The 27,347-nt window shown below is 39.6% G+C and overlaps 3 protein-coding genes, 1 long non-coding RNA gene and 8 other non-coding genes across 41 annotated transcripts; 11 read left to right on the top strand and 1 right to left on the bottom strand.

Moving 5' to 3' along the window:
* The first annotated feature begins 39 nt into the window (after positions 1–39).
* b3gat3 (beta-1,3-glucuronyltransferase 3 (glucuronosyltransferase I)) lies at positions 40–5,676 on the top strand. Of its 5 annotated transcripts, none has more exons than XM_062065398.1 (8): positions 40–102; positions 622–712; positions 867–1,044; positions 1,110–1,293; positions 1,377–1,520; positions 3,399–3,485; positions 5,264–5,467; positions 5,533–5,676. In XM_062065398.1, exons 2-8 carry the CDS (start codon positions 631–633, stop codon positions 5,629–5,631), a joined length of 978 nt encoding a protein of 325 aa, XP_061921382.1. In that variant the 5' UTR covers positions 40–102; positions 622–630; the 3' UTR covers positions 5,632–5,676. The 5 variants fall into 5 exon arrangements, with proteins under 5 accessions (XP_061921382.1, XP_061921378.1, XP_061921380.1 ...); XM_062065394.1 differs by having other exon boundaries at positions 73–211; positions 617–712; XM_062065396.1 differs by having other exon boundaries at positions 73–211.
* A 1,017-nt stretch (positions 5,677–6,693) lies between these two features.
* On the top strand, positions 6,694–10,197 carry sb:cb1058 (uncharacterized protein LOC394209 homolog). The gene is made up of 3 exons (XM_062065401.1): positions 6,694–6,740; positions 7,741–8,312; positions 9,622–10,197. Exons 2-3 carry the CDS (start codon positions 7,779–7,781, stop codon positions 9,763–9,765), a joined length of 678 nt encoding a protein of 225 aa, XP_061921385.1. The 5' UTR covers positions 6,694–6,740; positions 7,741–7,778; the 3' UTR covers positions 9,766–10,197.
* A 2,936-nt stretch (positions 10,198–13,133) lies between these two features.
* On the top strand, positions 13,134–21,240 carry LOC133661863 (uncharacterized). Of its 26 annotated transcripts, XR_009828023.1 has the most exons (18): positions 13,140–13,343; positions 13,881–13,911; positions 14,803–14,832; positions 16,703–16,761; positions 16,934–17,013; positions 17,196–17,240; positions 17,433–17,479; positions 17,647–17,696; positions 17,862–17,911; positions 18,082–18,131; positions 18,295–18,328; positions 18,501–18,793; positions 19,952–19,993; positions 20,163–20,205; positions 20,377–20,430; positions 20,568–20,604; positions 20,710–20,746; positions 21,169–21,240. It is a non-coding gene; the product is annotated as an uncharacterized LOC133661863 (long non-coding RNA). The 26 variants fall into 26 exon arrangements; XR_009828021.1 differs by having other exon boundaries at positions 13,134–13,343; positions 20,377–20,604; XR_009828017.1 differs by lacking the exons at positions 19,952–19,993; positions 20,568–20,604 and adding an exon at positions 19,994–20,081.
* LOC133662959 (small nucleolar RNA SNORD29) lies at positions 17,730–17,792 on the top strand. Its single transcript, XR_009828201.1, has one exon. It is a non-coding gene; the product is annotated as a small nucleolar RNA SNORD29 (small nucleolar RNA).
* LOC133662960 (small nucleolar RNA SNORD29) lies at positions 17,945–18,007 on the top strand. The gene has a single exon (XR_009828202.1). It is a non-coding gene; the product is annotated as a small nucleolar RNA SNORD29 (small nucleolar RNA).
* Positions 18,165–18,227, top strand: LOC133662958 (small nucleolar RNA SNORD29). Its single transcript, XR_009828200.1, has one exon. It is a non-coding gene; the product is annotated as a small nucleolar RNA SNORD29 (small nucleolar RNA).
* LOC133662961 (small nucleolar RNA SNORD30) lies at positions 18,369–18,436 on the top strand. Its single transcript, XR_009828203.1, has one exon. It is a non-coding gene; the product is annotated as a small nucleolar RNA SNORD30 (small nucleolar RNA).
* On the top strand, positions 18,573–18,698 carry LOC133662966 (small nucleolar RNA SNORD22). Its single transcript, XR_009828208.1, has one exon. It is a non-coding gene; the product is annotated as a small nucleolar RNA SNORD22 (small nucleolar RNA).
* Positions 19,820–19,891, top strand: LOC133662964 (small nucleolar RNA SNORD31). The gene has a single exon (XR_009828206.1). It is a non-coding gene; the product is annotated as a small nucleolar RNA SNORD31 (small nucleolar RNA).
* On the top strand, positions 20,030–20,100 carry LOC133662965 (small nucleolar RNA SNORD31). Its single transcript, XR_009828207.1, has one exon. It is a non-coding gene; the product is annotated as a small nucleolar RNA SNORD31 (small nucleolar RNA).
* On the top strand, positions 20,242–20,314 carry LOC133662963 (small nucleolar RNA SNORD31). The gene has a single exon (XR_009828205.1). It is a non-coding gene; the product is annotated as a small nucleolar RNA SNORD31 (small nucleolar RNA).
* A 1,367-nt stretch (positions 21,241–22,607) lies between the features above and the next one.
* Positions 22,608–24,050, bottom strand: arl2 (ADP-ribosylation factor-like 2). Its single transcript, XM_062066906.1, has 5 exons — positions 23,830–24,050; positions 23,510–23,620; positions 23,241–23,403; positions 23,095–23,175; positions 22,608–23,042 (listed from the first exon to the last, which is right to left on the bottom strand). The coding sequence occupies exons 1-5, from the start codon at positions 23,892–23,894 to the stop codon at positions 22,908–22,910; spliced, it is 555 nt and encodes a 184-aa protein (XP_061922890.1). The 5' UTR covers positions 23,895–24,050; the 3' UTR covers positions 22,608–22,907.
* Positions 24,051–27,347: the final 3,297 nt, after the last annotated feature.

Here is a 27,347-nt window from a genome sequence, read left to right on the forward strand (position 1 = left end):
AGAATATTATCAAATGTCTACCTCTTGTTCCATGTGGAACTAATGTCGATGTAATACTGTTTTGGGGGAGCGCTCTAACGTGTGGCACCAATACAGGAAGCGGTGTGTATATTGCTACAACCCAAACCGAATACATGAGCCATAATTCCTTCATTCAAAATAATGACTTGAACGTTTTAAATCTTTAACGGACAGCATTGACCAACAGTAGGTATGATATTTTGTTTAATGGTTTATTCTAAAGCGTGACCCGCTCTAGCTAACGTTCTTAAGATAGCACAAATTAGCCGTCGATTAAAACATTCATGTCCTAACGATTGTCATTCACCTTTGAAAATATATTTTTAAAGCACTTAAGCATAAATGAACATTCAGTGCGATAACTGAAGTCTTCAGTACAAGCTATTATTGTTTCTGTTTTGTTTTGAAATTTAAGATAAAAAAAACAGCTTGTATTAAATAAATCTGTGTGCATTCACTCTTCCTTAAAAAAAGATGAGTCTGAGGTGCTATAACAAATGTTTTACTCTTTGTAACACAGCTTGTTAGTGCATTTTATAATACAACGTGTGCACTGTATCTTATACTATATTATTTGATATATATTCCTGCAAAGTTTAGAGAGCAACAATGAGGATGAGGCTGAAGACCGTATTTGTGCTCTACTTCATGGTTTCTCTCCTGGGGCTCATCTATGCACTCATGCAACTCGGTAAGCAACCTATTGGTGTGTTTGCTGGTAGGACGTAAGAATGAACACCTGGTTTGTCCTGTTTATGGACATACTTGGAGACAACATGTGCTGAAGTCGCCTTCTTGGATACATTGCAGCAAATCTGATCAACTTAATTGTGTTTTGTCGTCAGGTCAACGTTGCGACTGCAGAGAGCACGACCTTCCCAAAGAGCGTGCCATATCTCGACTGCGAGGGGAGCTACACCGTCTCCAGGAGCAAATTAAATCAGAGGAGACCAAACAATCCCAAAACCGGCCAGCGAAGGCCTCCATCCCTACCATTTTTGTCATTACTCCCACCTACGCCAGGTAACCTATCAAAAAATTCTCAATCTCGTTGATTCAACACATTCGGTCCTTTCTTTTCGGTCAAGGCTGGTGCAAAAGGCCGAGCTGACCCGCTTGTCCCACACGTTCCTACACGTTCCTCAGCTACACTGGGTTGTAGTAGAAGACTCCCAGCACAAGACATCGCTCGTGCGTGACCTTTTGGCAAAAAGTGGCTTGACCTACACTCACCTTAATATAATCACCGCAAAAGAGAATAAGCTGCAGGAGGTTGGCCTTTTATATAAGATTTGCACACAACCAACCGCCTTCCTCATGTGTGTAACCCAATGCCTTTGTACCTTCCTTCGCAGGGCGACCCCAGATGGAAGAAGCCTCGTGGGGTGGAGCAGAGGAACGAGGCCCTGCGCTGGCTCAGAGAGGATGCACACAGCCAGCAGGGGGTGGTTTATTTCGCTGATGATGACAACACATACAGCCTGCAGCTATTTGACGAGGTACAAACATGGGAAGGCTTAACCTGGCTTCTTATGGATGATGAATGAATGAATTTATTTATTCCGGCCGACAGACATATAGCAACACTTCATCACTCTTTGTAATTTGACAGACATGCAACGGCACCCACCGAAAAGGGATAAGGTAAAAAAGCAAGAATGCTTATCCATGTCGCGCCCCTAATTTACAATCAACTTATATGCTGGTTATATATGTTGGTTATATAGTCCAACTTTCAACAGCAGATATGATGGATAAATTACAATTTCAGAACAAGTATAACATATGATAATGCAGGGGTCACCAACGCGGTGCCCGCGGGCACCAAGTAGCCCGTAAGGACCAGATGAGTCGCCCGCTGGCCTGTTCTAAAAATAGCTCAAATAGCAGCACTTACCAGTGAGCTGGCATTTACAGATGAAAAAAGTGCTGCACTTTCCCTTTTTGATTGATTGAGTGAGACTTTTATTAGTAGGTTGCACAGTGAAGTACATATTCCGTACAATTAACCACTAAATGGTAACACCCAAATAAGTTTTTCAACTTGTTTAAGTCGGGGTCCACTTAAATTGATTCATGATACAGATATATACTATCATATATACTATCATCATAATACAGTCATCACACAAGATAATCACATTGAATTATTTACATTATTTACAATCAGGGGTGTGGAGGCGGGGGGGGTAGGATATGGACAGCAAGTAGTGGACATAGAGAGAGAGAGAAGATGGTGCTGAAAGACAATGCTTCTGCATCTGAGGCTTTTGACAAAGTTGCAGAAAAGTACTCTCAGGTCATAAGCAGAGTTGGGCAAGAGTTTGAGAACAGGGTTTGTGACCTGGATCAGCTTGAGCCGTGTGTGTCGTTCATTTCTAATCCTTTCATGAACGTGGACATATGCATTGCTGAGCAGTTAAGTGCAACATTCAGCCTGGATGCTGAACAGGTGGAGATTGAAATTGTAACACTGCAAAATGACCTCCACCTCAAAGCCCACCAGGCTGCACCAAACTTTTGGTGCCTTGTTGACACAGAAAAGTACAGTGGTGTATGCGCAGCAGCTATGAAGGTTGCAAGCCTGTTTGGTTCAACTTATCTTTGTGAATCAGCCTTTTCTGACATGAACTTCATCAAGAACAAACACAGAACACGCCTCACTGATGCACATCTGCAAGACTCACTCAGAGTTGCAGTGTCAAGTTACACACCAGAGTACAACACACTAGTTAACACCATGCAATGCCAAGCTTCCCACTAACTGACAAAGAAACAGATAACAGATTTGGTGTCTAGTTCAAATTGTGACATGATTTATTTAAAAATTTGAGAGTTGACTTTTGTATTTTACATGAGTTATTATTTGTACAAACATGGTGCAAAGTAATTCATAATTTGTTAAAAAATGTTAGTGGCTAGCTGGTTAAAATGGGATATTGTGATTTCACAAGACTGTCTTAGAAGTGATCATTTGAAAATGTTCAATTTGAAAAATGTGCACTTAGAGAAAATATAAAAATAAAGTGTTGCATATTGATATTTATCTGTTTCTATATATATTTATTGTGAGAAATCATTAAGATGATTAGTGTTTCCACAAAGATAAATATAATAAATTATTAATAATAACATAGAGTTAAAGGTAAATTGAGCAAATTGGCTATTTCTGGGAATTTATTTAAGTGTGTATCAAACTGGTAGCCCTTCGCATTAATCAGTACCCAAGAAGTAGCTCTTGGTTTCAAAAAGGTTGGTGACCCCTGTGATAATGGATGATAATGACACGTTTTTTTGTTGTTGTTTTTTTGTTGGTTTCTTAGTCCACATGATGTCCAATTCATGTTTTTCCTGATGATTGTATGTTGTCGTTCCAGATGAGGAACACGCAGCGTGCGTCTGTGTGGCCTGTGGGACTGGTTGGAGGAATGAAGTACGAGAAGCCTGTGGTGGAAGGAGGAAAGGTCAGTGCTCTTCTAGCTCTGGATTGAAGGGGGGGTGGAAATCCCCTGATAAAACAATTTGTTTCCTTGGCCACAATATTAAGTACACCTGTACTCGAAGCAGCACTTTTGTTGCCAAGAATTGATGAAAACAAGTGAGATAGAGATCTGGAAAAAAAATCCAAATTCCACAGTTTGAGTCACTATTTGCTAACAGGTGTGATGGTGGGTCTCGCAGTCAAACCAGTTGAAAAGCACTGCAGTATACAAGTAATCACAGAATTAAAGGCAATTTACCATTGTGTTCAGTAACTGTTACCTTGAAGAAAAAGTCTTATCGTATTTCAGTACACCAGTGATTTTTCAATTTACTGCAAAATGCAGTGTTTGCTGGCAAGAAAAAAAAGACAACGCTTAGGCAGAGAAACAAACAGCTAGTCTAAAACTGAACCAAAAACCTACCCTTTGTACTGTGGGTAACCTGCACCCCTAATCATTATTTAATAATCAATTACATTTACAGGTGAGAAACAATTTAGAGTACAATGCTTTACTGTGTGCTTACAGATTTGGGTTTATTGTGTGAAAAGTTTGGGAACCACTGCCACACAGTACATCACATACAATAATGTAACATTATGCTGATAGGGACAAGTGGTAGAAAACGGATGGATATTATTTTTGTGTACATTTTGCTCCAGTCATATTTTATGTCTTGTTATATCTGCAAGAAGTTCATTTTGCGGGGCGGTCTCTTTAAATGCAAATGAACATTTCCACAACTTATCCTCTACAAAAGTATCAGATTGTATTGTCATCGTCACCGCTATTTTTTTGTTCAGAATAAAAATGAAACAAACTTCACAAAAAGTTGTGTATTCAGCGTTCACAACATTAGGTACACCTGCCCACTCTGGGATCAACACAAGAGCTGGCATCATGAAAAGCTGCATTTACCAGCATTTGGCTCACTGCATGTTGCACATCAATGTTATTGTGCGTATGCCATGATTAAATGATAATAAATTATCAAACAGTATCTTCTCTTGTGGGCCCTCAAAACCAAGTTTCATTGGAGCCTAGGAGCTAATTCAATTGTTTTGTATTGGCCCATGTTGACAATGCAATTTCGTAAAATGTGGACAAATAAACACGGCAATATTTTTCTTTTCTAGACATCAGAGCAGCCGAGAGTCAGTCTCGGCAAAGCAAAAGGGGAGGAGGCTGGCCGGGAGCATATACTAGAATGTCCACATAAGTATGTCCGACATCACAAATGGCCCACTGTTTGAAAAAGACTACAACACTCAGCGTTTAGAGCCATCTAAAACTGCGTGCAAGCTCACTACCAAATGCATGAATGTTATGATATGATGCTTTGGCATTGTTTAACATCTAACACTGTAAGAACATTTATAAGTTGGAAAAAAGGAAAATCATCATATGTCTCCTTCAAGGAGTGGGATAGGAGGACACACATGTTAGCAAGACTAGCATAGCTATGTAAGCTACATTGCTAACGTTACACTTACATATTAGCAACCTCATGCTAGGTTAGCCTATTCGCTAAACTAAAACATTATCAAACTTCTACTTTTGTAGCTGAGTGCTATTTGGCAACTTGATGATTTAAAATGTGTAGCAAAGCCTATTTTTTATTTTTTTCCAAAGTTGTCCTTAGTGATGTGTAGGCCTTATACACGGGTGGGGGGGTTAACTTTGTTTGCCTGCAGAGTCTCACATTTGACTGAAAGTGTCTATGACCAACAATACATCTTTTTGGGGGGGAATGGTTTTAGGTGGTGCACTTCCACACCGGCTGGAATCCCAGTCGTCCCTTCCCTATAGACATGGCCGGGTTTGCTGTGTCCCTTAGACTGGTTTTGGCTAATCCGGATTCCAGGTTCGACAGCATGGCACCCATAGGCTTTCTGGAGAGCAGCTTCCTGCAGGGCCTCGTCACCATCGACCAGCTTGAGCCCAAAGCAGACAAGTGTTCCCTCGTGAGTGTTTGTGTTTTACAGGTTTTTCAGTGCATGTATCCTTGTCTTATGTTTTTTGTGCACAGGTGCTGGTGTGGCACACACGGACAGAGAAGCCCAAGATGAAGCGAGAAGAGGTCCTGCAGGCTCAGGGTCTGGGCTCAGACCCCGATGTGGAGGTCTGAGGAGCACACTCATGTACATTTAAGCTGGATATTTATTGTAGGGTTTTTATTTACTCTGAAGAAAACAAGAGCAGGTTTAGGGTAACGCTATCACGCACAAGCTTGGATTTAAAGGGACATAACTATTTCCATTCATCATTGCAATGGATTTAAGATTAAAACATTCCTTTGTTTTTGCATGACACAAGTCTACCTAAAATACAACTTTTTTACCACTTAGGTTTACAATACAAGCGCTCAAGATGTTACACGAAGGTTAATTTATTAATGTTATTCAAGGCAAATGTTTGAAGACACAAAAAAAGGTCCCTCTGTACAGTATGTTATGTTATCGTTGCTGTGGTATTTGTACCTGACATTGTACATTCTTTGTGACAATAAAGATGGCCAAACAATATAAATTTCATTGTTATTTTACTGATACTTTGTAGGTGACAACTCTTTCATCCCCAAGTAAGTTTAACGTCTCAAACTAATGTTTGTATATAAAAAAGAAAGTATTTTAAAAGCATCGACCCATACAACTGTACTGCTGAGTCATGATTCGTACTCATACGTCACATAATCTTCTCTTTCTGCCCTCAGGATCATCGTCAACATTATCCAAGCTTAGGCCCGTTTGATGGACGCCACGGAAACAAACTCCCAGCATCCAGGTAAGGGGTTTTCCTGGGCCAGTTAGATCGACAGCTACAAAGCATTCATAGAAGGTGCAGTCAAGTCATACCAAATTGTGTTCATTAAATGTGTGCGTGCGTGCGAGTGACCCACTCTGACATAATGTTGACTATTTCAAGCTGAAGATAACATTCAGTTGGAACAATAGGTTTTTTTTGTTATTGTAGTCCACAGCTCGCCTAAAAGTGAACATGATTCGGATTACCTTTCTCTCACTTCCTCAACCCATCTTTGCTAGAGTTTATAGATAAAGAAGTTGGTGTGAAAAGATACGATTGTGTGCGTTGTGACGACATGGAGTAGGGGCAGCCTCTGTGTCTGCGTGTGAGTGTACGTGTTTAAGGGGAGTATCCTCTTTTCTAAGAGCCAAGCCATCTCCCTTGCAGACACGCCAATGAATCACTGAACCTCACACACATGCTACAGCTCAGGTAAGTCTTATTAACATGTTTGCTTTATTATAAAAGTATTCGTACTCTATTTGGTATTATCTGTGTGATTGTGTTGTAACAGTTTATCAATAAAATCTTATCATTGTCCAACCTCTGTTTCTGCACGCTATGTTTTACATGAATTTTTTTCTGTTTGAATAAGTTATAAGTTAAACCTGACACAAAGTAAGAGCTACCATCTTAACATGTGCCTAATCTTATTCAATCATACCCCTTTCCTGGTTGGAAATAATTTCTAACACAATTGTTCACTTCCTTTTTCAATCTTAAACAAAACAATGAATGAACAAATAAATATCCATACAGTTCACATAGATAGAAAGTTATTTTGCTGAATGGTTCACATAATTTACTGAATATGTGATAGGTTATGTGTCATTCATCAATCAGGTTCAAGTTTATTATGAGTATTCCTCTAGCCTGTATGTCTGCTTATTTATGGTAATCATTGTGGCTAATGATTTACAACACGTAAACATGTTCTCTACTGTAAGTCACACATCTAAAAAGGCACTTTAATATCAAAGAGTGAACTTTGTTGGTCATTTACAGAACATGTTGTTATATTTGCTGTAAAACAAGAATCCATGTTAAGCAGTGTACCAATAATAATGTTGTCCATTTTAATTGTTTTTTTAAACTGTAAACTATATAGGGGTCTTGTCCCTGCAAGTAACAACAAAAACATCCACATATAGACTGCATTCGAGTTAAACGTTAAACCGGTGGTCTCACAGTCCACACAGTTCATTTAGTGACACTCCAGCTGTGTTTGTGTGTGGACATTGTGTCCTTGCATTGACAAAATAACCATAAACCTTTCCAAAGTTCATTCTTTGTAAGACACAGAATCAAAAAAACATTTTTTGTTTGTATTTGTCTCCGTCCCTTTCATCTTTCCATACTGAAATGACCGTACCTTTTGAGACTGGAGACTGTGGTAGATTATGTAACCACACTAAACTAATCTCTCCCTCAGACCGAAAGAAGGAGAAGTGAACCCAGCCAAGCTTTAAGATGACCATTGGCAAGAACTCCAGGAAAAATTCAGTGCGAGGCTCAATTCGAGCTCCCAAGTTCCTGGACAAATCCGGTGGCTTCTACGGTCGCCTGGATGAGCCTGAAAGGGCGCCCCTGGAGGTGGAGTTTGTGGGTGAGAATGTGACCGAGTGGGATGTGATGGAGGGTGGCGCAGATGTTGTGCATGTGAGCGAGACAGATGAGGTGGAGGACATGCGGGTGTTTCTACCGATGGAAGACGATGGCCAGACGCTACTGTGCACTGCACCCAGTCGGCGGAGCAGTGGCAGGTGGCAGAGGAGCTCCAGGAGGAGGCATAAGCAGGGAAGCTCTCAGGAGAAGTCACCCAGAGACAAGAGGCCCACCCACGTTCTGGAGGTGGCCATGAAAGAGGAGACTCTGCCTGTGCACCTCGCGTGCCGGGAGGATGCTGACGACCAGGTGCTGATCCGAGACCAAATGAGGATGAAGAGGGAGCAAGAGGAAGGGATGAAAGTGGTGAAGAAGAACGCGATGAAAATGTATCGCAAGGTGAGACAAGCATGCTAAATCCATCCACTTATTTCTTAGACTGCTTGTCCTCATCAAGGTCATGAGGGAGCTGGAGCCTATCCCAGCTGACTTGGGGTGAGAGGCTGGGTCATCCCGGACTGGTTGCCAGTCAATCACAGAAAATATATGCTATACATACACATAACGAATACAGTACATCCACACCTAAGGACAATCTATCTCCACTGTAGATGTTTTCATTGTAAATGTATTGCAAATAATGGCATTATTTTTACAGTAACATTTACTGTGAAATATATTTTCAGCAATTTACTGTAACTGCAGAGCTGGGATGTTATAGTTCATTACAATAAAATTACAACTAACCTCACAAATGTATTTTTATAGTTAATTACGCTCAGTTTAGCAGCATACCGCCCCACTTATTGTACAAGAGTGTGCAACGTGGTCTACAGTACACCTTTAGTGAAAAATCAAGTTTGAAGTTACAGTATTTTGCTGTGATATTACAGAGAACTCTGATTCTATATTAATGGGTAGTTGTTGTGAAATATTAGGCTATCGTAATTTTTATAGTCATTTATTGTAATGTTACAGTCAATTTAAATAAAAGTATTGTATTGTGAAAGAACACTTTTAAATGCTGTGAAATCCTGGTAAATATTTACTATATAACATTGATGTTTTTGGGATGTGGGATGAAGCCACTCTATAGAGCGGGGAGAACATGCAAACTACAGACAAATGTTCCAGTAGAGATTTAAACCAGCTCTTCTGACTGTGAGGCAGGCGTACTAACCCCTTACCACCGTGCCGCCACTAATGCTAAATATCATCTTTAAACAAGACTTCACCAGGCTTCCAACTAAATGTAACGACAAATGAGGTTCAGACCAAAGTCTGTAGACGCAAAGTTATCAGAGAAACTCCATGGTGGAGGTCATTTAATGAATTCCAGTGTCCCATGGTTAAACTTTAAACCCTTTAAGGTTACATAAGACAGTGTGTGTAATAAAGTTGTGGACTATTATTCCCTGTGCGGCCAATGCGTGTTAATAACATCCCACCTGCATGGTCCAAGTCCACCGGCCACGTTGGGCGACCATTTTTCTGTGATGTCATGTTTAACGACCTGTAAATGATAAAGCTTCCCTACCCTTTAATGAGTCACATGTTGGGTACACGGCGGCGGGCGACATTCCTGCGCCGCACGCATCGTTGGCTGTGTTGGCTCGCCTACTAAGCCCACATCGTGAACATTCCACTCAGCAGTCAGCCGCGATGATGTATTAACTACAATCTATTCCTTAACCTTGTTATTCCTCAGGCTTTGGACCGAGCTTTTCGCCGAGGCTGGGAGGCATTCGTGGCCAACATCTACAGCGTCACCCTCACGCCTGTCAACTCGTCTTCTTCGCCATCATCTAAGAAGAAACATCAGCACAACTTGGTGTTGGCGGAGTTTCAGTAGACGCTCGTAACAGTTTGGACCTTAAATTCAAGATGCAGTTTTCCCTGTCACTGTTGTTGAAGTGTGAGGCTTTTGAAATGTTAATTATGTATTCTATTGAATGTCTTTATTCATGCTCTAGCTACGTCAGCTCCACTATAAAGAGCTTTATTGGGTTTAACGGTATGAAAACACTAAACATTGTTGATGTTTTCCCATTAAAAAGCAATGACTGATTGGTGGACTATGGCTATTTTCCACATGGCCTTAATTGGTGACATTTGCAGCTACTATATGCTAATTGTTAATTGGGTGCGTGCAGGGGAGGCACCCAAAGGATGTATTTGTGTATAAAAACACAGAAACTGTTTTGTAAAACACATTTCTCTGGATGTTTGGGTGAAGTGTCTTGACCCAGAGTGGCAAACGTGGAAATAAACAAGAAGGCTATGTGTTTTTCCTGGTCAAAGTTCTTATATGTCTGGTTCTCAAATGTTTTTCACTAAGTACACCTTCAGAAAACACATGGCTCTCCAAGTACCACCATAATGACCAAAATACAGTAGCATAGTAGGCTTAAGTATTCATTAAAACAAGGCAGCGGTTGTAGTTAACAAGTATATATGATATTATTGGCCCTTATAAGATTACACAGTTTGAACAGTAACACTGGGTTTGAATATGGGAAAATAAAAAACTGTACTTTAATCAAGTGATCCTTTAGCATACCGCGTACCACAGTTATAGAATCTCTGCTCTATATGACAGGACTGCTTTTCGTTTTTTAAGAATCTGCTGCAAAATACCCACTGAAATTTGAACTGAGCTTATGGGGTGATCTATTGTCATTCATGGGTATAGGAAGAATGATCCCTTTCTCTTCAAAGAATTTTTTAAGAAGTACCTGTAGTTTCTCCTTTTTTAATTGATGTTTCTATACAAAACATTTTACTATTAGTTTTTAGTTACATTTTAATTGTGTCTTGCGTGTCTCCTCCACTTGAAGTATAACATGCGTTATAGATCAAATTCCTTACTAAAATTAATTATTGTCTTGCACTTAACATTTTGAATATTTCAACAAAAGTGTCAACGTTTGCTGTACTCTGTTAAACAATCTATATTCTCAAACTGCTGCTTATTTGAATGCACAATTTATTTTGTTGCAAATTTTAATCCCAACATATGACACGATGCAAATAAATTGTCAATTTGCGCACGTGACGGGTGTACTTTGATAATTGTATCTACAGATTAACAACACCAAATACTAAACTCAAAGGGCCAGAGTGTGATGTCATCAATCAACAACAAAATGGCGGTAAATCAACCCGAAAACTGATAAATGGTATAAACATGAACTATACAAAGACAAAAACACATGTTTTTTGCAGTGTAAATATTTGGGATTTTGGCACCGACCGTTTGGACTAGATCTGACCAATCTAAGTCTATGAGCACGAACTGATAAAACCTATGAGCGGCGAAGCGTCTTCCAAGACAAACCAAGCAGTCGAGTTGCGAACGATTGAACGCCCTGAGATTTCAACATTGTTTTTAACTAACGAATTCAGAAATTATTAATATTACACACATAAATTATTGTAACATGATGTCAGTATGAAACAGAAAAAAAAAGGTTTATTAGAATGTTTGTCTTGAAGCAAATTATAATCAAGTGATAATACTAATAGATGCGCTGCCTGTAATTTTAGCTAATGTTGATCATTTTAAAACAGTATTATGTGAAAACCCTCATCTTACGTCTTAATAGTTTTTATTTCGAACATCCCATCTTCTATCCTTCTATAGGTCAGCCGCCCTAGTAGCTCCCTGGACCTCTTTCAGGGATGTGTGAAAATAGAAAAATATGAAAGAAAAAAAAAAGTTTTTGTTTGAATATCGTTTGTGTAGGACAACAAACATGACACAAACCTTCCTAATTGTTAGAAATCCCACTGTTTGTATCAAACATGCTTCACTGATGAGAGTATTTCGCAAGCGCCGTTTTGTCCTACTAATTTCAGCGATCATTGAATTCATCATATTTTGTTTACATGTACAACTTTTTCCAATGCTGCCACATAAAGATGTGTTTTATGCCACTCCTTCGTTGTCTCATTTTGTCCACCAAACGTTTTATGCTGTGCATGAATGCACAAAGGTGAGTTTTGTTGATTTGCTGGCGTGCTTAGCAGGCATATATGGTCAGTGCATAACTGCAAACTAACAGAGAGAGAGAGAGACTTAATTGCACAGTACAGTACATATTCCGTACAATTGACCACTAAATGGTAACACCCGAATAAGTTTTTCAACTTGTTTAAGTCGGGGTCCACGTTAATCAATTCATGGTATAAATATATACTATCAGCATAATACAGTCATCACACAAGTTAATCATCAGAGTATATACATTGAATTATTTACATTATTTACAATCCTGGGGGTGGGATGTGGAGAGGGTTGGGGCGGGGGGGGGTTAGGTTTAGTTGATATCAGCACTTCAGTCATCAACAATTATATCATCTGCGAAATGGACATTGAAACAGTGTTGGTCTGACTTCGTAGGATATGTACAGCGAGCAGTGCTAACATGCTATTTAGGCTAGCTGTACGTATGTACATATTGCATCATTATGCCTCGTTTTATTAGGTATGTTTCAGCTAATTTAATTTCCTTTACTTATGTCATCTGTGTATTTAATGTATATTTGCATGTCTCATGACACATTATCTGTATGTAATATCGGCTGCATTTCTGATGGTTGTTTGTGTGCCATGTTGTTCCGGACCAAACGTTACCCAGCTTGCAAAGATTGTAATAAATCCATTAGAAGAAGTCAGCCTGCCGTTTGCTTTAACTTGGACACACACATTTATACCTTTGGCCATTCTTAACCAGTAATTTCCAGAAGTTATCGCATCCTATGTGAAGCCTCCATTTTTAGAAATGATTTCCCATGTTGCAAAAATGTGTAGAATAAAAATTATATTATACAACATTTCTGTCAACAAAGATTTGTGTCAGCCTTTGATAGTAGGCTAATATAGCTAATATAGACACGTACATCATGTGCTGCCTTCATTATAACACTTATATAAGGCTTTTATTTTTTTGCGGCTCCAGACAGATTTTGTTGTTGTTGTATTTTTGGTCTAATATGGCTCTTTCAACATTTTGGGTTGCCGACCCCTGTTCTATCCCATATATTTTTGTCAGATGTTTTAAAATGAATTAAAGGGACAAGCGGTAGAAAATCGATGGTCACTTAAAAGTCCCTGCAATTCCTCCTATACTCGACAGGTGGCAGCAGCTAAAGGTATTGACACACGAAGAAGAACTGCAACGGCTCCGTCTAATACAGATATTTATCATCTTATTCTCAACTATCGCAAGGTGGTAATTACACAGCACTTATCTGACTGCTGCGTGTACACTATTAAAAACCTCAAGGCAGCAAAATGCAGTTTGAAGGCGTTGAAGACCTCTCGAGGTTGTGTAACGTATGGCAGTGTGGGAGGAGTCTCAGTGCGGTTATAAATCGCGGATGAAGCCTTCGATCAGTCCATTTCCTCCTCCTCTTTGGCTCTGTCTGGTAGGTCCTCTATACAAATTTGGGCTTTTATTTGTTAACATTGTTTGTTTCTAACTCGCCTAACGTGTTTTGTGTCTGAAACATTTCGATGTGCCTTTTTCTTGTCGACACCTTAATTCAGCCATTCTTCGTGATTAGCTTCCTTGTTTCTAGAAATAGCAGTCGGTGCAGCTTAGACCGCCATCCGTTACCATCCGACCTTACACTACTTTTTGATTAGTCTCAACGGCAGTTATCTGCAGTTGTTGAGCTATTAACTGCATTTTTTAGCTTTTATGTCCAACATTTTTCTCGTCTTTTTGCTGTACAGACGCACCTTTTTGAATGCTATGCTAGCGGTGCTTCGTGTCCGCCCACGTGACATGGTGCAGCTAACAGCGTCTCTCAATGATGATACTTTTCACAGACCTGTTCTGAATGACTGTGATTGCACTTTACAAGTTCTGATTTGAGACGTTGTATTAAAAAATAGTATCATGAGTGGTGCTAGCATGTTGCAGGCACATTGCGAAAGCTTACATGTTCTCCTATTTTCAGGTGCAAAATGAAGACTCTCCATAAAAGCCAGGTAGTTTGAAAGAAAACAAACTTTAATTTCTGTTTGATGTGAATTTTGTGCCTTTTTTTTTAAAGCAGTGTTTCTCAAACTGTTTGAAAAAACACCCTCAGAAAACACATGGGCTTTTTGATAAGTTTATTGACATCTTAAAGAATTGAATCCATATAATGCCTTAAAAAGGCAAATGGATGGCGCAAAAAGGCATGTTTCCATTGTGGGCCATTAAATCATCACATTGGATACATTCAGTAATAAGATATATAACATGTATATAAACAATTACATTAAAAAAAAAATATAAATTGTGTACATATACACCGTCAGGTGATTTGAAAAACGATATGCAAAACATGGGGGAGGTTATATACACTATGTACATGACTATGCACATGTTGACTCCAAGAGTGTGCTAAACAGAATGAGAAAATATATATACACTATAACCACATATAAACCTATTTGATGCTTTGAAGAGTTGCTGGGGATCAATTTTGGTTCAGATCAGGTAGAGGTTGAGCTGAGCCATGATTTTATGGCAGTTTTAAAATTTAGTAGGGAAGTTTGAATTTTTTCTCAAAGTATCACCATAATGACCAACTTTAAAATGCAGTAACATAGTAGGCCCAAGTATTTAAAACAAGGCACTGAATATGGGAAAATAAAACACTGTATTTTAACAAAGTGATTATTTGGCGTACCACAAGATGGAGCCCGTGTACCACACTTTGAGAATCACTGCTCTTAACTATCATGCTGCAATGATGTAAACTGAACTCTCTCACTGACTACCTTAGATGACAATATTATGTAATCTGAGTAGCATGTAGCCAGCACAGTAATGCACTGTAAATGTAGTATAGCTTTTAAAATGCCTTTTTAATGACTGCAGTTTATGTATAGGTGGCTGGTTGAATTTCTTCTGAATGTCGGGTATGTTCCAACTCATTCAAACTCTGGCCCTTTCCACTAACTTTTGTTCTGTCCATATGAGAGCCTATCCAAATATGATTCGTAATCTGCCCCACTTTTACCTCTAGTTAAGACAATATTTGTATACAAACTTTAACATATCACACCACATGATGTCCAAGAAGCTCCATTTGGTAAAGGTTACAAAACTAATTGTGTATCAAAGAAAATTAAGTCTCATGACTACCACACACAGAATTGCTTGTATTGGACTGTTCTTGTGCTTTGATGCAGTCAATGGTCTAAAATTTTTCGATCCATTGTTTGAATTAAAGGCCTTAAAATGTCTTTAAATTCATTTTGTGATGGGCTAAATTGTCTGCAGTCCGGTCAGAATTTTAAGTCTCAAATTTGACTTGCAAAAACTTGCAGAACCTACACCAGACCTGGGCATTCCGCGGGCCGCATCCGGCCCTTTGTACGTCCCTGTCCGGCCCGCGTGAGGCCAATTATAAATTACAAAATAAATTTTAAAAAGTATCTGTCGTGTACAATACAACGGTGCTGCTTTTGTTTTGAAAATCGTTATTTGTATTACTTCCGTGTGGACGTGTGCGTGATTGTGAGTGTATGTGAACAGCTGCAATTACAAAATAAAGTTGAAAAAACATCTGTTGTGCGCGCAATACAACTGTGCTGCTTTTATTTTGAAAATTATTATTTATGGGCGTGTGTCAGTGTGTAACCTGCAAGTGAAGGTGCACATGCAGCGACAAGTGATGCACGGTTTACACCCGAGACGCTAAAAAGAGAAAAGTTGATGACGAATGGCGTGTTTCCAACAAGACATGGACTGCAAAGCAATGTTCCCTCTAAGGTGCGTGCCTGCGCAATTGCGCACTGCTCAAGCGTCCGCTGCGCGCAGCAAATATATGCCGCGCACCAAATCAAATCCCATCTGAATTCTAAACAAAAACATTTATTCTGTGTAATTTTGCAATGCAACTTTGAGTGACAGTGACAACAAGCAGCCCTAACGGTGTTCGTCAACACCGTTCAATTGAACACCGTTCAATTATTGTAACGTCTATCGAGATGCTTCGAGGACAGGAATTATATCGATCACTTTATTGAGCAAAACTGTTTATATTTAGACATAACCACACCAACATGAGTAAAACAATTCTATCTTGAAAAACTACTCATTTTCTGCTGTACAAACCAGGCCAAAACCAACTTGTCATCTGTCACCAACACGCATAGCAGTAAACCACTGGTGCGTTTATGGCCACACAAAGTCGGACAACTCAAACACCACACAAAGTTACACTATGACTCCTCAGTCATACGTGTGCTTATTTTACTGTCATTTATTATTAATGTTAATTTATTTATATTAGTCAGTGTGTGTAACAGCATTCCATATGTTGAAGTATTACTATTATTATTAATTATTATTATTATTATTTATCTTACGGTATATATCAAAAATAATATTGAGCAAAATTGAATTGAAATATTGTCGATGTGGCCCTCCAGCAGTGCTCGGGTTGCTCATGCGGCCCCCGGTAAAAATTAATTGCCCACCCCTGACCTACACGGTTTGCGTGCTTATCAATTATTTGTCCCACATTGTGTCAATTTCAAAAGCTAAAACCAACTTCTATAAAATTTGAAAGGCCTCACAGATTGCAGTCCGCACCTTTGTTTTGATAGATCAAATGTTTGTGGACAGGGCTTATGTAAACACATGGCTCATGTGATGATTTTAGAACTCTCTCTTACTGAATGGTTTTGAAGAGACTTCTTTACCAGATTCTGAAGCACACCTGGGGTTTTGTCTTAGGATAGTTATGTTGACACATGGATAATAAATCTCTCATTCCTGCAGATAAAAACACTCCAGGGACCTCACGGAAGGAGGACTACATCCTCGTATTCCACTTAAAGGTGTGTGACTGGCAAGACATGGAAATATTTCAGTAAATGGTCAAAATGATGTTTCTATGTCAAGCACATGCCTGAAGATAATGTCAACATTCACTCTGATTTTTCTTATCTTTCGATTTGCCCTATTTAAATGGGTTAGCATTAGCCCTAACTGCATTATTTGTCTGTCTAGATGACTGCCATCAGATTGGAAACATCATATGATCTGACTCTTAAGGTTGGACAGAACCTCTATCACATGGCTCTAAAAAGGTCTGAATGGCTGATGAATTGATGCATATTTTCTGTGGTTAAATATGATGATCCGATATTCTTTGACAAGCATATGTCTGAAGTCCCTGATGTCAATTTTGCATCTGATTTGTTGTGCAAGGCAACATGTGAGAAGTGACTCTTTTGCTGTTGAAATAAGCTCAGTTCTTTTTGTCTGTCAGCTGGAAGTCGACCCCACAGATGAAGGGATGCTGATGGTGCATAATGTAAGTTGTAATGATTTTCGTTACTCTAGTTGAAGACAGTTGGAGAGGATGAAATGGGTTAAATCCCAAAAACAGCTGGACGGCTATTGTCACATGGCAGTTTGTCACCAAAGCCCTGATCAGACTACTTTGGCATCCTGTACTTTAAATTTTCAAGTGCTGCTGGATTTAATGAACATTTTCCACCTGCAGGGATTTGAAAGCGCTACGAAATGGAAAAAGTTCATTTCAGTTTTGAGGTAAGGTCCAAGTGTTTTTTTTTTTTCCCCCTCAATCGTGCAATGATGATTCACTAGCTCACTTTGACAAACTGAAACGACATGAACAACTGAGCACTTTTTTTTTTTTAAGTTTCTTTTAAACATGTAGTTGAAGTACAAATGGAAACATCTTTGTATTTTAACAGATGCTAAAGTGGCGGTGGCTGTAGCGGGGAGAGTTGATTGCTGTTTTGAGGTAAGGTCCAAGTGTTATAGTTTTTCCTCAATCGTGCAATGATGATTCACTAGCTCACTTTGACAAATTGTGAAACGACATGAACAACTGAGCACTTTTTTTTTTTTAAGTTTCTTTTAAACATGTAGTTGAAGTAGAAATGGAAACATCTTTGTATTTTAACAGATGCTAAAGTGGCGGTGGCTGTAGCGGGGAGAGTTGATTGCTGTTTTGAGGTAAGGTCCAAGTGTTATAGTTTTTCCTCAATCGTGCAATGATGATTCACTAGCTCACTTTGACAAATTGTGAAACGACATGAACAACTGAGCACTTTTTTTTTTTTTTTTTAAGTTTCTTTTAAACATGTAGTTGAAGTACAAATGGAAACATGTTTGTATTGTAACAGATGCTAAAGTGGCGGTGGCTGTAGCGGAGAGAGTTGATTGCGGTTTTGAGGTAAGGTCCAAGTGTTATGGTTTTGCCTCAATTGTGCAATGATGATTCACTAGCTCACTTTGACAAATTGTGAAACGACATGAACAACTGAGCACTTTTGTCAAAACTTTTTCTCTTAACATGTAGTTTAAGTACTAATGGAAACATGTTTGTATTTTGACAGATTCTAAAATGGTGGTGGCTGTAGCAGACTGAAGGTGAGTTGACCAAAACCTTAGCATACACACAATCCCAGCTGATTATGATGAGACATTTTGGAATCTCGTTCGTCTGATCTCTTGATGAGAAATGGAATTCTGACACCAGCATGACCTGATAACAGTAGTCTCACTAAACTGCCACAAATTTAACCATGCTGTCTTTCTACAGATGTGACATTTTAAGAAGCTGTTTACTCTAACCTGGAGCAGGTGAGTCAAAGCTCACTTGATAAAGTAGTTTCCTTGGTGATGAGATCTGCACATGTCTTACGCCTTGTGTGAATGCCAGACCTGCAAAGGTGAACCCACTGGTGTTGCCAGGGCAACAAGGGGACAACTTGTTGGGGTTTCCAACTGTCTGAAAGGAAACTGCTGTAACATAATTTTCTATCTGGAGCTGCAACTAATGAGATGTTTGCAGGTTGATGGCCGCCATGCTGTTGGCTTCAGCTGTGAGTTGAGGTGAGTACATGTTTCTGTTCAGGCTTTAACGGCATAATAAATCAAGGAAACATTCCAGATGGTTAGGAATTCAGTTTAAATTTTTAATTAGGAAAAACCGTCACTTATGCATTTTAAGAAACGGCGTTCCCCTCCAGGAAATGTGTCAGCGCATGCGCACTGGCACCATTAGGCTTGAGAACATGGTGGAAAGCAACTACACGGAACTTCCCTTCTGAGTACAGAGTTGATCACTAACTTAATTTACTCTTGACTGCTGTAGAGTGTTCACTTGTGTTTAAGAGCACACTGCTGGTAGATGGTGACAGGTGTGGACAATATTGGAAATGTAGAAATGTGTCCCACAGAGTATACTGTGAAGACAAATTTGATTCTTTCATTTTAGATGTGAAATGAATTGTCCTTAATGTCGTGAAGAAAATGCTGCAGGCGATCTGTACAGAATGTTGCCACAACTTGTTTATACAGTCTATAAGTTTACCCGGATGGTTGCTCCTTCATAATTTTGTCAGTGTTACAAAAGATCAATCAACCCTAGCTAAAATGTTTTGTTAATCTATCTATAGCCTTTCATTATTAAACATTACAATTACACGATGCTGTCACATTCACAGGAGGTGGAGGAAAGAATGATTTTTAGATGCATCGCAATTGGGACATGGATGATTATAAATGATTAGTAAATGATCGATTGTAAAGTAACACAGATTCGACCTGCTGCTTTTATATAATAGGGCACTTATATTCCAGTTTTGCACACTTCCATTAATTTAATAAATGGGAATTTCCTATTACAAATGCACTTTTAATAAGTTTCGAGTGAAAATTTAAAATGGCAGCAACATGCACCATCAATTTATCGAATTGTAAGGTGACCAAAGATTCCCCACCTCGTTCAAGCCAAACACTTAACAATTAAATTGTGATTCAATAATAACATTTTTACCTTAATTGTGCAGCCTTGTGTTTCAGCATAACTGCAATTAATGGCTGTGATAAGAAATATCCGTACCGCGATGTCTGTTTTGTGGAAATGATTTTCTTTTTACCGCCCCAGTCTGAAGATTCATGACTGATTGGTAACATTACTGATCCACATCAATTTAACCAATAGTCCATAACTGAGTTAACCTAAAATAATGGAATTTGTCACTACAGGACGTGCAGGTGAAACTCTAATCTGCCCATCTTGTTCACCAGGTGTGTATGATGTCCATAGTTGCTGTCATGTTCTTTTGTGGAAGTGATTTTCTTTTACCGCCCCAGTCTGAAGATTCATGACTGATTGGTAACATTACTGATCCACATCAATTTAACCAATTGTCCATAACTCAGTTAACTTAAAATAATGGGAGTTTTGTCACTACAGGACGGTGCAGGTGAAACTCCAATCTGCCCATCTTGTTCACCAGGTGTGTATGATGTCCATAGTTGCTGTCATGTTGTTTTGTGGAAGTGATTATTTCTTATACCGCCCCAGTCTGAAAATTCATGACTGACTGGTAACATTACTGATCCACATCAATTTAGCAAACTGTCAATCACTGAGTTAACTTAAAATAATGGGAGTTGTGTCACTATAGGTTGGTGTACAGTATGTTGCAGATTAAACGCCATCAGCCCAGCTTGTTCAGCAGGTGTGTATGATTCAGTGCTTTACTTTCTGTAGGAGTAGAAATGATGACTTTCCAAGAAGGAACATCGTCACTCCTTCCAAGAAGGAACACCGTTTCTCCATTTGACCCAGTCATGGCACTGAGAACCCTGTATGCAGGTGTAAGGTGACCCGCTGGTGTTCTGTGGAGAAATAGGTAGCCTAATGACTGATGTCTCACATTCTGATCAATTGCCAGTTATTTGCAGCATAAGCTCTTGCTTTTGCGAGGAATTAAACTACATAACATGTTTTTCTTTAGGGATGTCTGACTTGCTGCGCCTAGCAGTCTTTATTTGGTAAGTAGATATTGTATGTTGCCATGTATTGGCTTGCGCTTTATTTTACTGCCCTAGTCTGAGTTATTAATGACTAGTAATCTGTTCGCAGATGAGCATTTTAAACTAGGGGTGCCAAAACTTTTTTACTGGGGGCTACATTGGGCTTAAGGAAAAATTTGGCCAAGTCTCAAAAGCTGACAGCATGCAAAGTAACTGTACCTGATTCATTATAATTGGTTATTAAATAACTCTTCCCCCCCTGTTTACTTCTGTGAAGACCTTTCAATTTTTGTGTTTTTTTTTTTTTACTTGCAATGTTTAGCTCTTGCTTTTGGCAGGAATTAAACTGTTTTTCCTTTAGGGTTGTCTGACTTGTCACTGGCATATTTCAAATTGTAACTTCACTGACATTCTATTGACTGCTCCCATTTGTTTTGCAGATGTGACATTGACCAGGCCAGAAGTTGTAACTAAATATGGAATGTTTTTAAAATAAAAACCAAGAAAATGTCGTGTGTTTTTTTTTTTTTTAATACTATTACAAAATTAATATGATAATAAAACCTTGAATGGTCACAATACGGAGGTCCAGAGTTCAATCCCGGGCTCGGGATCTTTCTGTGTGGAGTTTGCATGTACGCCCTGTGACTGCGTGGGTTCCCTCCCACTTCCAATTGGCCCTAGTGTGAATGTTTGCTCAGTGATGGGGTGGCGACTTGTCCAGGGTGTACCCCGCCATCCGCCCGACTGTAGTTGAGATATGCCCCACGACCCCGAAGGGACTAAGCCAGGGGTGGGCAATTTTTACCGGGGGCCGCATGAGCAACCCGAGCACTGCTGGAGGGCCACACCGACAATATTTCAATTAAGTTTTGCACAAATTATTTTTGATATACCGTAAGATAGATAGTTTTCATTTAGCCTAACTTATCTTTATACAAAAGCAGATGGCTTTTGATGGTTTTATTTTTAACACTTTCTTACACAACACTTCCTGATGTATATTACAATACAAAAATTTCAATTTCTGTCACTTCATCCTCTTTATTGTGAACGTAGCACGTCTGTAAGGTGATTGGCGAAGAAGCGTTGTTGTGGAAATGAGAGGATTGGTTTTCCTTTTGGAAAGAACGAGATAAGTTGAGCTGTGTTAGTATAGCATGCTCAATAAAAGTTTAAAAAGAACGTCAGACTTGGTGTGCACTTCTTCTGGACGCTACAATTGATGTCACAAGTGGGATGAAATGCCTCCCACTTCGCCTTGCCATAAAACCTGGGAGTCTTCATTGAGGGCGGAATTCCCCCCGTGGCAAGCAGCGTGGCTGCACCTGTAAACGCTGTCTCTGTCTCTCTCTTTGCGGCGAGCTCCTCACGTGGCACGTACCTCCCGATGACGTAGCACACAAGCAGCGCAGTATGTGCAAAGTTTTACTTCTGACACCAATTGTAGCGTCCAGAAGAAGTGCACAGCAAGTCTGACGCAATTTTTAAACTTTTATTGAGCAAGCTATACTAACACAGCTCAACATATCTCGTTCCTTCCACACGCACGTCTCCTCACTTCTCATTTACACAACTCAAGAAGACAACATCTACTTCAGCAGGTCGTTACACTATATTCTTTAAACACAGCAACATGTGTACCACAAATAAGCACACAGCTTTACCTTTACTTGGCAGTCCATGTCTTTTTTAAAACACGCCATTCGTCATCAACTTTTCTCTTTTTACCGTCTCGGGGATAACCGCTGTACGCCTTCCCTCACAGGACATACGCACATATAACACTTTTCAAAATAAAAGCAGCACAGTTGTATTGCACGCACGACAAAGATGTTTTTTAAAATTTATTTTGTATTTGTGATTGCCGCTGCGCGCACGAGCATACGTCCACACGGAAGTAATACAAATAACGCTTTTCAAAACAAAAGCAGCACTGTTGTATTGCACACTCGAAATATATACTTTTTAAAATTTATTTTGTAATTTATAATTGGCCTCACGCGGGCCGGACAGTGACGTACAAAGGGCCGGATGCGGCCCGCGGCCGCAGAATGCCCAGGTCTGGACTAAGCGGTAGAAGATGGATGGATGGGTTATTTTAATGGCATATAACACTTTATGTAATAAATCACTTTGCATTATGTATGAAAAGCTTCATCAGAAGTGTAATAGTCTTTCAGTCTGCAGTAAAGATCCTAGCAGCGATATCTTCTAGCAACCAGTCCACTCCTGGCAGAAGGTTTTGTCCCGTCACTGCACTGCAGCCAATGATGCACCAGTGGTGGTTTTTGATATCGTTCAGGCCCAAAGCCTGCAAATTACAGTTAGTCTAGAACATTGTGGGAAGGGGAAAAAGCACTAACCTCTTGGATTGCATCTTTAGACAAAGCACCAGGTAAGTCCTGCTTGTTGGCAAACACCAACAAAGTAGCACCTAGTAACCTCTGCAACAACAAAAAAACGCACATCAAATTGATTAATTGGAAGATGCAACCGCCGCCTGAGTGACCTCTTCCAGCAGCAGCTTGTGGAGCTCCTGCTTGCAGTCCTCCATGCGTTGTCTGTCCGCACTGTCCACCACCCACACCAGCCCGTCTGTGCTTTCGAAGTAGTTCCTCCAGTACGAGCGCAGAGACTTCTGACCGCCCACGTCCCAAATGTTCAGTTTGAAGCTAAAACGATGCAAAACATGAGTGCAGTAGTGGAGTGGGTTTTTACGTGCTCCGTGAACCGGAAGTTAAATGCTCCATCAACGTTTTTGGAACATGTGTGCCTTACTGTCTGTGCTCCAACGTGATGATCCTGAAGCCAAGTGTCGGCGGGATGGTGCTGACGTCCTCGCCATTCAGCTTCTTCACCACTGTGGTTTTCCCCGCGTTGTCCAAGCCCCTTCGTGAGCCAGGTCAGGGAATCAAAGGCCAGATGCTAACTATCGTGCTGTTACGAAATGCTTGTTTTGAACCATTACGCACTTTCCAAATGGAGCTTATTTGCCACTAGTACACACAAGCATGGAGTGCTAATTGCCATGCACAGCTAAAGCAAGTACACGCCGCTTTAATGCTACTGTTAGCTCGGCTAGCACACTTAAAGGATACAATATCAGTAGTCTCATCTCCCGCTCTTTCTGCTTCATCTTCTTCAGAATAGTCAGTAATCCCATCGCGATGGTGTCTCGGTTTACCGATTAATACAAGCGATTTTTCTTGATGCTGCTTTCTGCTGTTAGCATCTCTTATGTAGAAACGGTCGGCAAGAAAGCAGCCACTTGCCAGCTCTATAAGTCCCGCCCCCTACGCCGCGTCCGATTGGTCCAATTTTCACATAGACCAAGTTGATTGATCAAAGATGACGTCGCTTTATGCATAAAAGGTGCGGTCGTTGCACGACCCTGTTTCCGGTTATGCGCCCTCCTGTGGCCATAGTACCAATTACAACGTATAAATGCCTTGGAGTTTATGAATGAATGTTTACATAGAATACGAATTATTTTTTTGCTTGAATGTATTGCATCGTGCTGTTTACAACTCTTAAAAATATCATGACATATATACATAGATACTCTTATGTATGTTTTGCTGGTGCAACTTTCAGTGCGTAAACACATTTGTTAATGCAGCTAACTATATGTCCAATAATAGCCACACTTTAATTCAATAGGCTAAGAGGGATGTGCATTTTCTGCCTTAAGCACATTTGCACTTTGGCTAAAGCACTTTTCTTTACTACAATTGTTACTTTATTCCTGATCTGTCATGCAGCAACCTACTGTTATATATGGGTGTTTGTTTTATTATTATCTCTCAGCCTGTGTTTTTTATTTATTTATATTAAACATGTTTATATTAAATAACTAATGGCTAAAGGATTTAGTCATTATTTACCACTTTTCAACAAATACAAAAAATCCCCATATGTGACCCCATGATCCGTGGGGTCATGGGGTCGGGGTAGGGACAAGCGTGTGTGAAATGTCAATTAATGAATGAGGGGGTTGCTTCATTGAAAATTTCCTGCAGATGTATCCCTCGCCGCTTCCTGCTCTGTCACTAATAATAATATAGTATCACATTTCTCCAAACATTCTTAGTGTCTACCATGATTCAGAGTGTTAATACTGGGCTGGTAATTAAATGTACAGGGATTTAATCCTGGTCATTATCATCCGCGACTTTGTTTTCCTAATGTTGAAATTGTTATTTAGCACTAAAACATGCGTAATTTATTTGTTTTAGCACAACACATTCATAAAATTAAATTCACGTCGTTTGACGTAAATAAAGTGTGAAAGAATGTTGTAATGAGGGACGACACCCCAAATTAAAATTCTGCATGAATTGACCTTGTCCTCCTTGCCACTTTTTTCATTCTTGGGAAAAATACATTTGCAGAACCTCAGAAGTGGAGTGTCGAAGTTTTTCGTCAAAGAGACCATTCAAAGTTTGCTACATAAAACCGGTGCCGTGACCCGGATCATTTGGTCAGCCGATCGCCGAGGTTCAGCTGTGACGTCCGTGGTGTGAAGTTGTTAGACCTGTGATCCCTGTTAGCAGCTGAAATTAGTAATGGTACTCTGAAACAAAAACATTTATAATGTTGAACACTTGTGAAAATCATATCTGCATAATTTACACTGTCCTGTGATCCTATACCACTATTATTTTCTTTTTAAGAAATCTGTGTGAACACAACTAGGTCATGACTAGGTTTTGATAACTTAACCTTGTTTACACCTGTTGTTGGGAGGAGCAGGGGATTGGCGGGCATGCACGGAGGTTCCCAAGGCAGAATTATTGATTTTGCAAATGACGAATCACTCAGTGGGGACCCTGCCTTAACCTTAACCCCCCTCTTGAACCCCAGTTACCCAGCAGCTCCGTGACATTATTGGTGAGTTAGGGACACAGATAGGAGAGTTAGAGTTAGAGTTAGAGTTTGAGTTTATTTCGAACATGCAAGCATACAACATGATACATCACAATTTCCAGTTTCTCTTTTCAACATGTTCGAAAAGGAGTAGGAAGAAGCAGAGCTTATTTAATCCTACCCCTTTTCTTTACATAACAGTTGCTGAAACTTTTTTATTCACTTCCTGTTCTCAATTTATTCACAATAAACTCCATAGGTAATCACAATAAAAATAAATAAATAAATAATAGTAAGAATTTAATAATAATAATTGGTGAAGAAAGTCATATTTCATATGATGAGATAAGTAAGATTACTTTAAGAATGAATGAATGAATGGATGAAATAAATTGAAAATGTTTGTCATGGTTCTTCTTTGTACTTTGTAAACACTTTGAGTTTGAAGAGTTTCTTGAAGTGGATCATATTAGTACATTGTTTGATTGCTTTGCTTAATCCATTCCATAATTTAATTCCACATACTGATATACTGAAGGTCTTAAGTGTTGTACGTGCGTACAAATGTTTTAAATTACATTTTTCTCTAAGATTATATTTCTCCTCTTTTATTGAGAAGAATTGTTGTATATTCTTGGGTAGCAGGTTATAGTTTGCTTTGTGCATAATTTTAGCTGTTTGCAAATTCACTATGTCGTGGAATTTCAGTATCTTTGATTCTATATAGCCAGTCGTTTGCTAACCAGTCAATAACTAGCGGTTTCCAACCAGCCTTAACAAAATGACACTGATAGACTAGTCACATCTGAAAAAAACATTGTCTTGTCAAAAATGAGTGTGATAGTCAGATCAGATGTCAAAGAGCCTCCCATGTTTCGTGGTGACGGTGACGACAAGTACCTCATCCACGAATGGATCGATTTGATGGAAGTGTACCTGCAAAAGAGGAATCTCTCAGCCAGTGAACAGAGGTATGAGATCCTTAAACATCTCCTTGGCGAAGCAAAAAGTATTGTCAAAGTAGGACTGAAGAGTAGTGAAACTGCTGGTTCCGAGACAATCTATAATATACTGAGATGTTACTTTAGTGAAACTCCTGGGTCCTGTTTGCCATTAGCAGACTTCTATGACACCAGACCAGTCTGTAGAGAGACACCTGTAGATTACTGGGTTAGGCTGAACACAGCTGCAGAGACAGCAAACAGGCGACTGAGACAGCAGGGAAGCAAGATGAGCAACATAGATGTGGAAATAGCTGTCATGTTCATCAAGAACTGTCCCGATCCTAGTCTAGCTTGTGTGTTCAAGTGAAAACCTATTGCCAAGTGGTCACTCATGGAGGAGGTTATTGACGACCACCAAAGAGAACAGCAAATGATAAAATCAAGTATATACACGGTCAGAGCAAATTTTCTTCAAGTAGCTACTGCTGTGAAATCTGTTTACCCTTTTGAGCCTGAAACTGTCATGCATGTGTTAATATAGCAAAGTTCACTGTAACTAACCCACGCAAGTTAACTGAAATTGCAGCATCAGTACCTAGTACCCTCCTCATTGGTCAGTCAAGTCCTGCAAGGGGTAGAGCTGGACCTTGTACCTGGCGAGACAGAGATTTTTCTGGGCTAGAATGGAAAGTGACATTTGAGATTATGTCAAGTGTTGCAAACGATACATTGTCAGCAAGACCCTTGAACCTGAAGAGTGTGCCCCGCTTGAAAGTATCAAGACCTCCAGCCCTTTAGAGTTGGTC

The sequence above is a fragment of the Entelurus aequoreus genome, linkage group LG12 (assembly GCF_033978785.1).
Source record: "Entelurus aequoreus isolate RoL-2023_Sb linkage group LG12, RoL_Eaeq_v1.1, whole genome shotgun sequence".
Classification (NCBI taxonomy): Eukaryota; Metazoa; Chordata; class Actinopteri; order Syngnathiformes; family Syngnathidae; genus Entelurus; species Entelurus aequoreus.

Coding starts and splice junctions, on each gene's coding strand:
- b3gat3 (XM_062065398.1), top strand. CDS start 631: ATGAGGATGAGGCTGAAGACCGTATTTGTGCTCTACTTCATGGTTTCT. Junction 1,294..1,376: donor AAGAGAATAAGCTGCAGGAG/GTTGGCCTTTTA, acceptor CTTCCTTCGCAG/GGCGACCCCAGATGGAAGAA. Junction 3,486..5,263: donor CTGTGGTGGAAGGAGGAAAG/GTCAGTGCTCTT, acceptor GAATGGTTTTAG/GTGGTGCACTTCCACACCGG.
- sb:cb1058 (XM_062065401.1), top strand. CDS start 7,779: ATGACCATTGGCAAGAACTCCAGGAAAAATTCAGTGCGAGGCTCAATT. Junction 8,313..9,621: donor CGATGAAAATGTATCGCAAG/GTGAGACAAGCA, acceptor GTTATTCCTCAG/GCTTTGGACCGAGCTTTTCG.
- arl2 (XM_062066906.1), bottom strand. CDS start 23,894: ATGGGATTACTGACTATTCTGAAGAAGATGAAGCAGAAAGAGCGGGAG. Junction 23,404..23,509: donor ATCACGTTGGAGCACAGACA/GTAAGGCACACA, acceptor GCATCGTTTTAG/CTTCAAACTGAACATTTGGG. Junction 23,043..23,094: donor CTAAAGATGCAATCCAAGAG/GTTAGTGCTTTT, acceptor TGTAATTTGCAG/GCTTTGGGCCTGAACGATAT.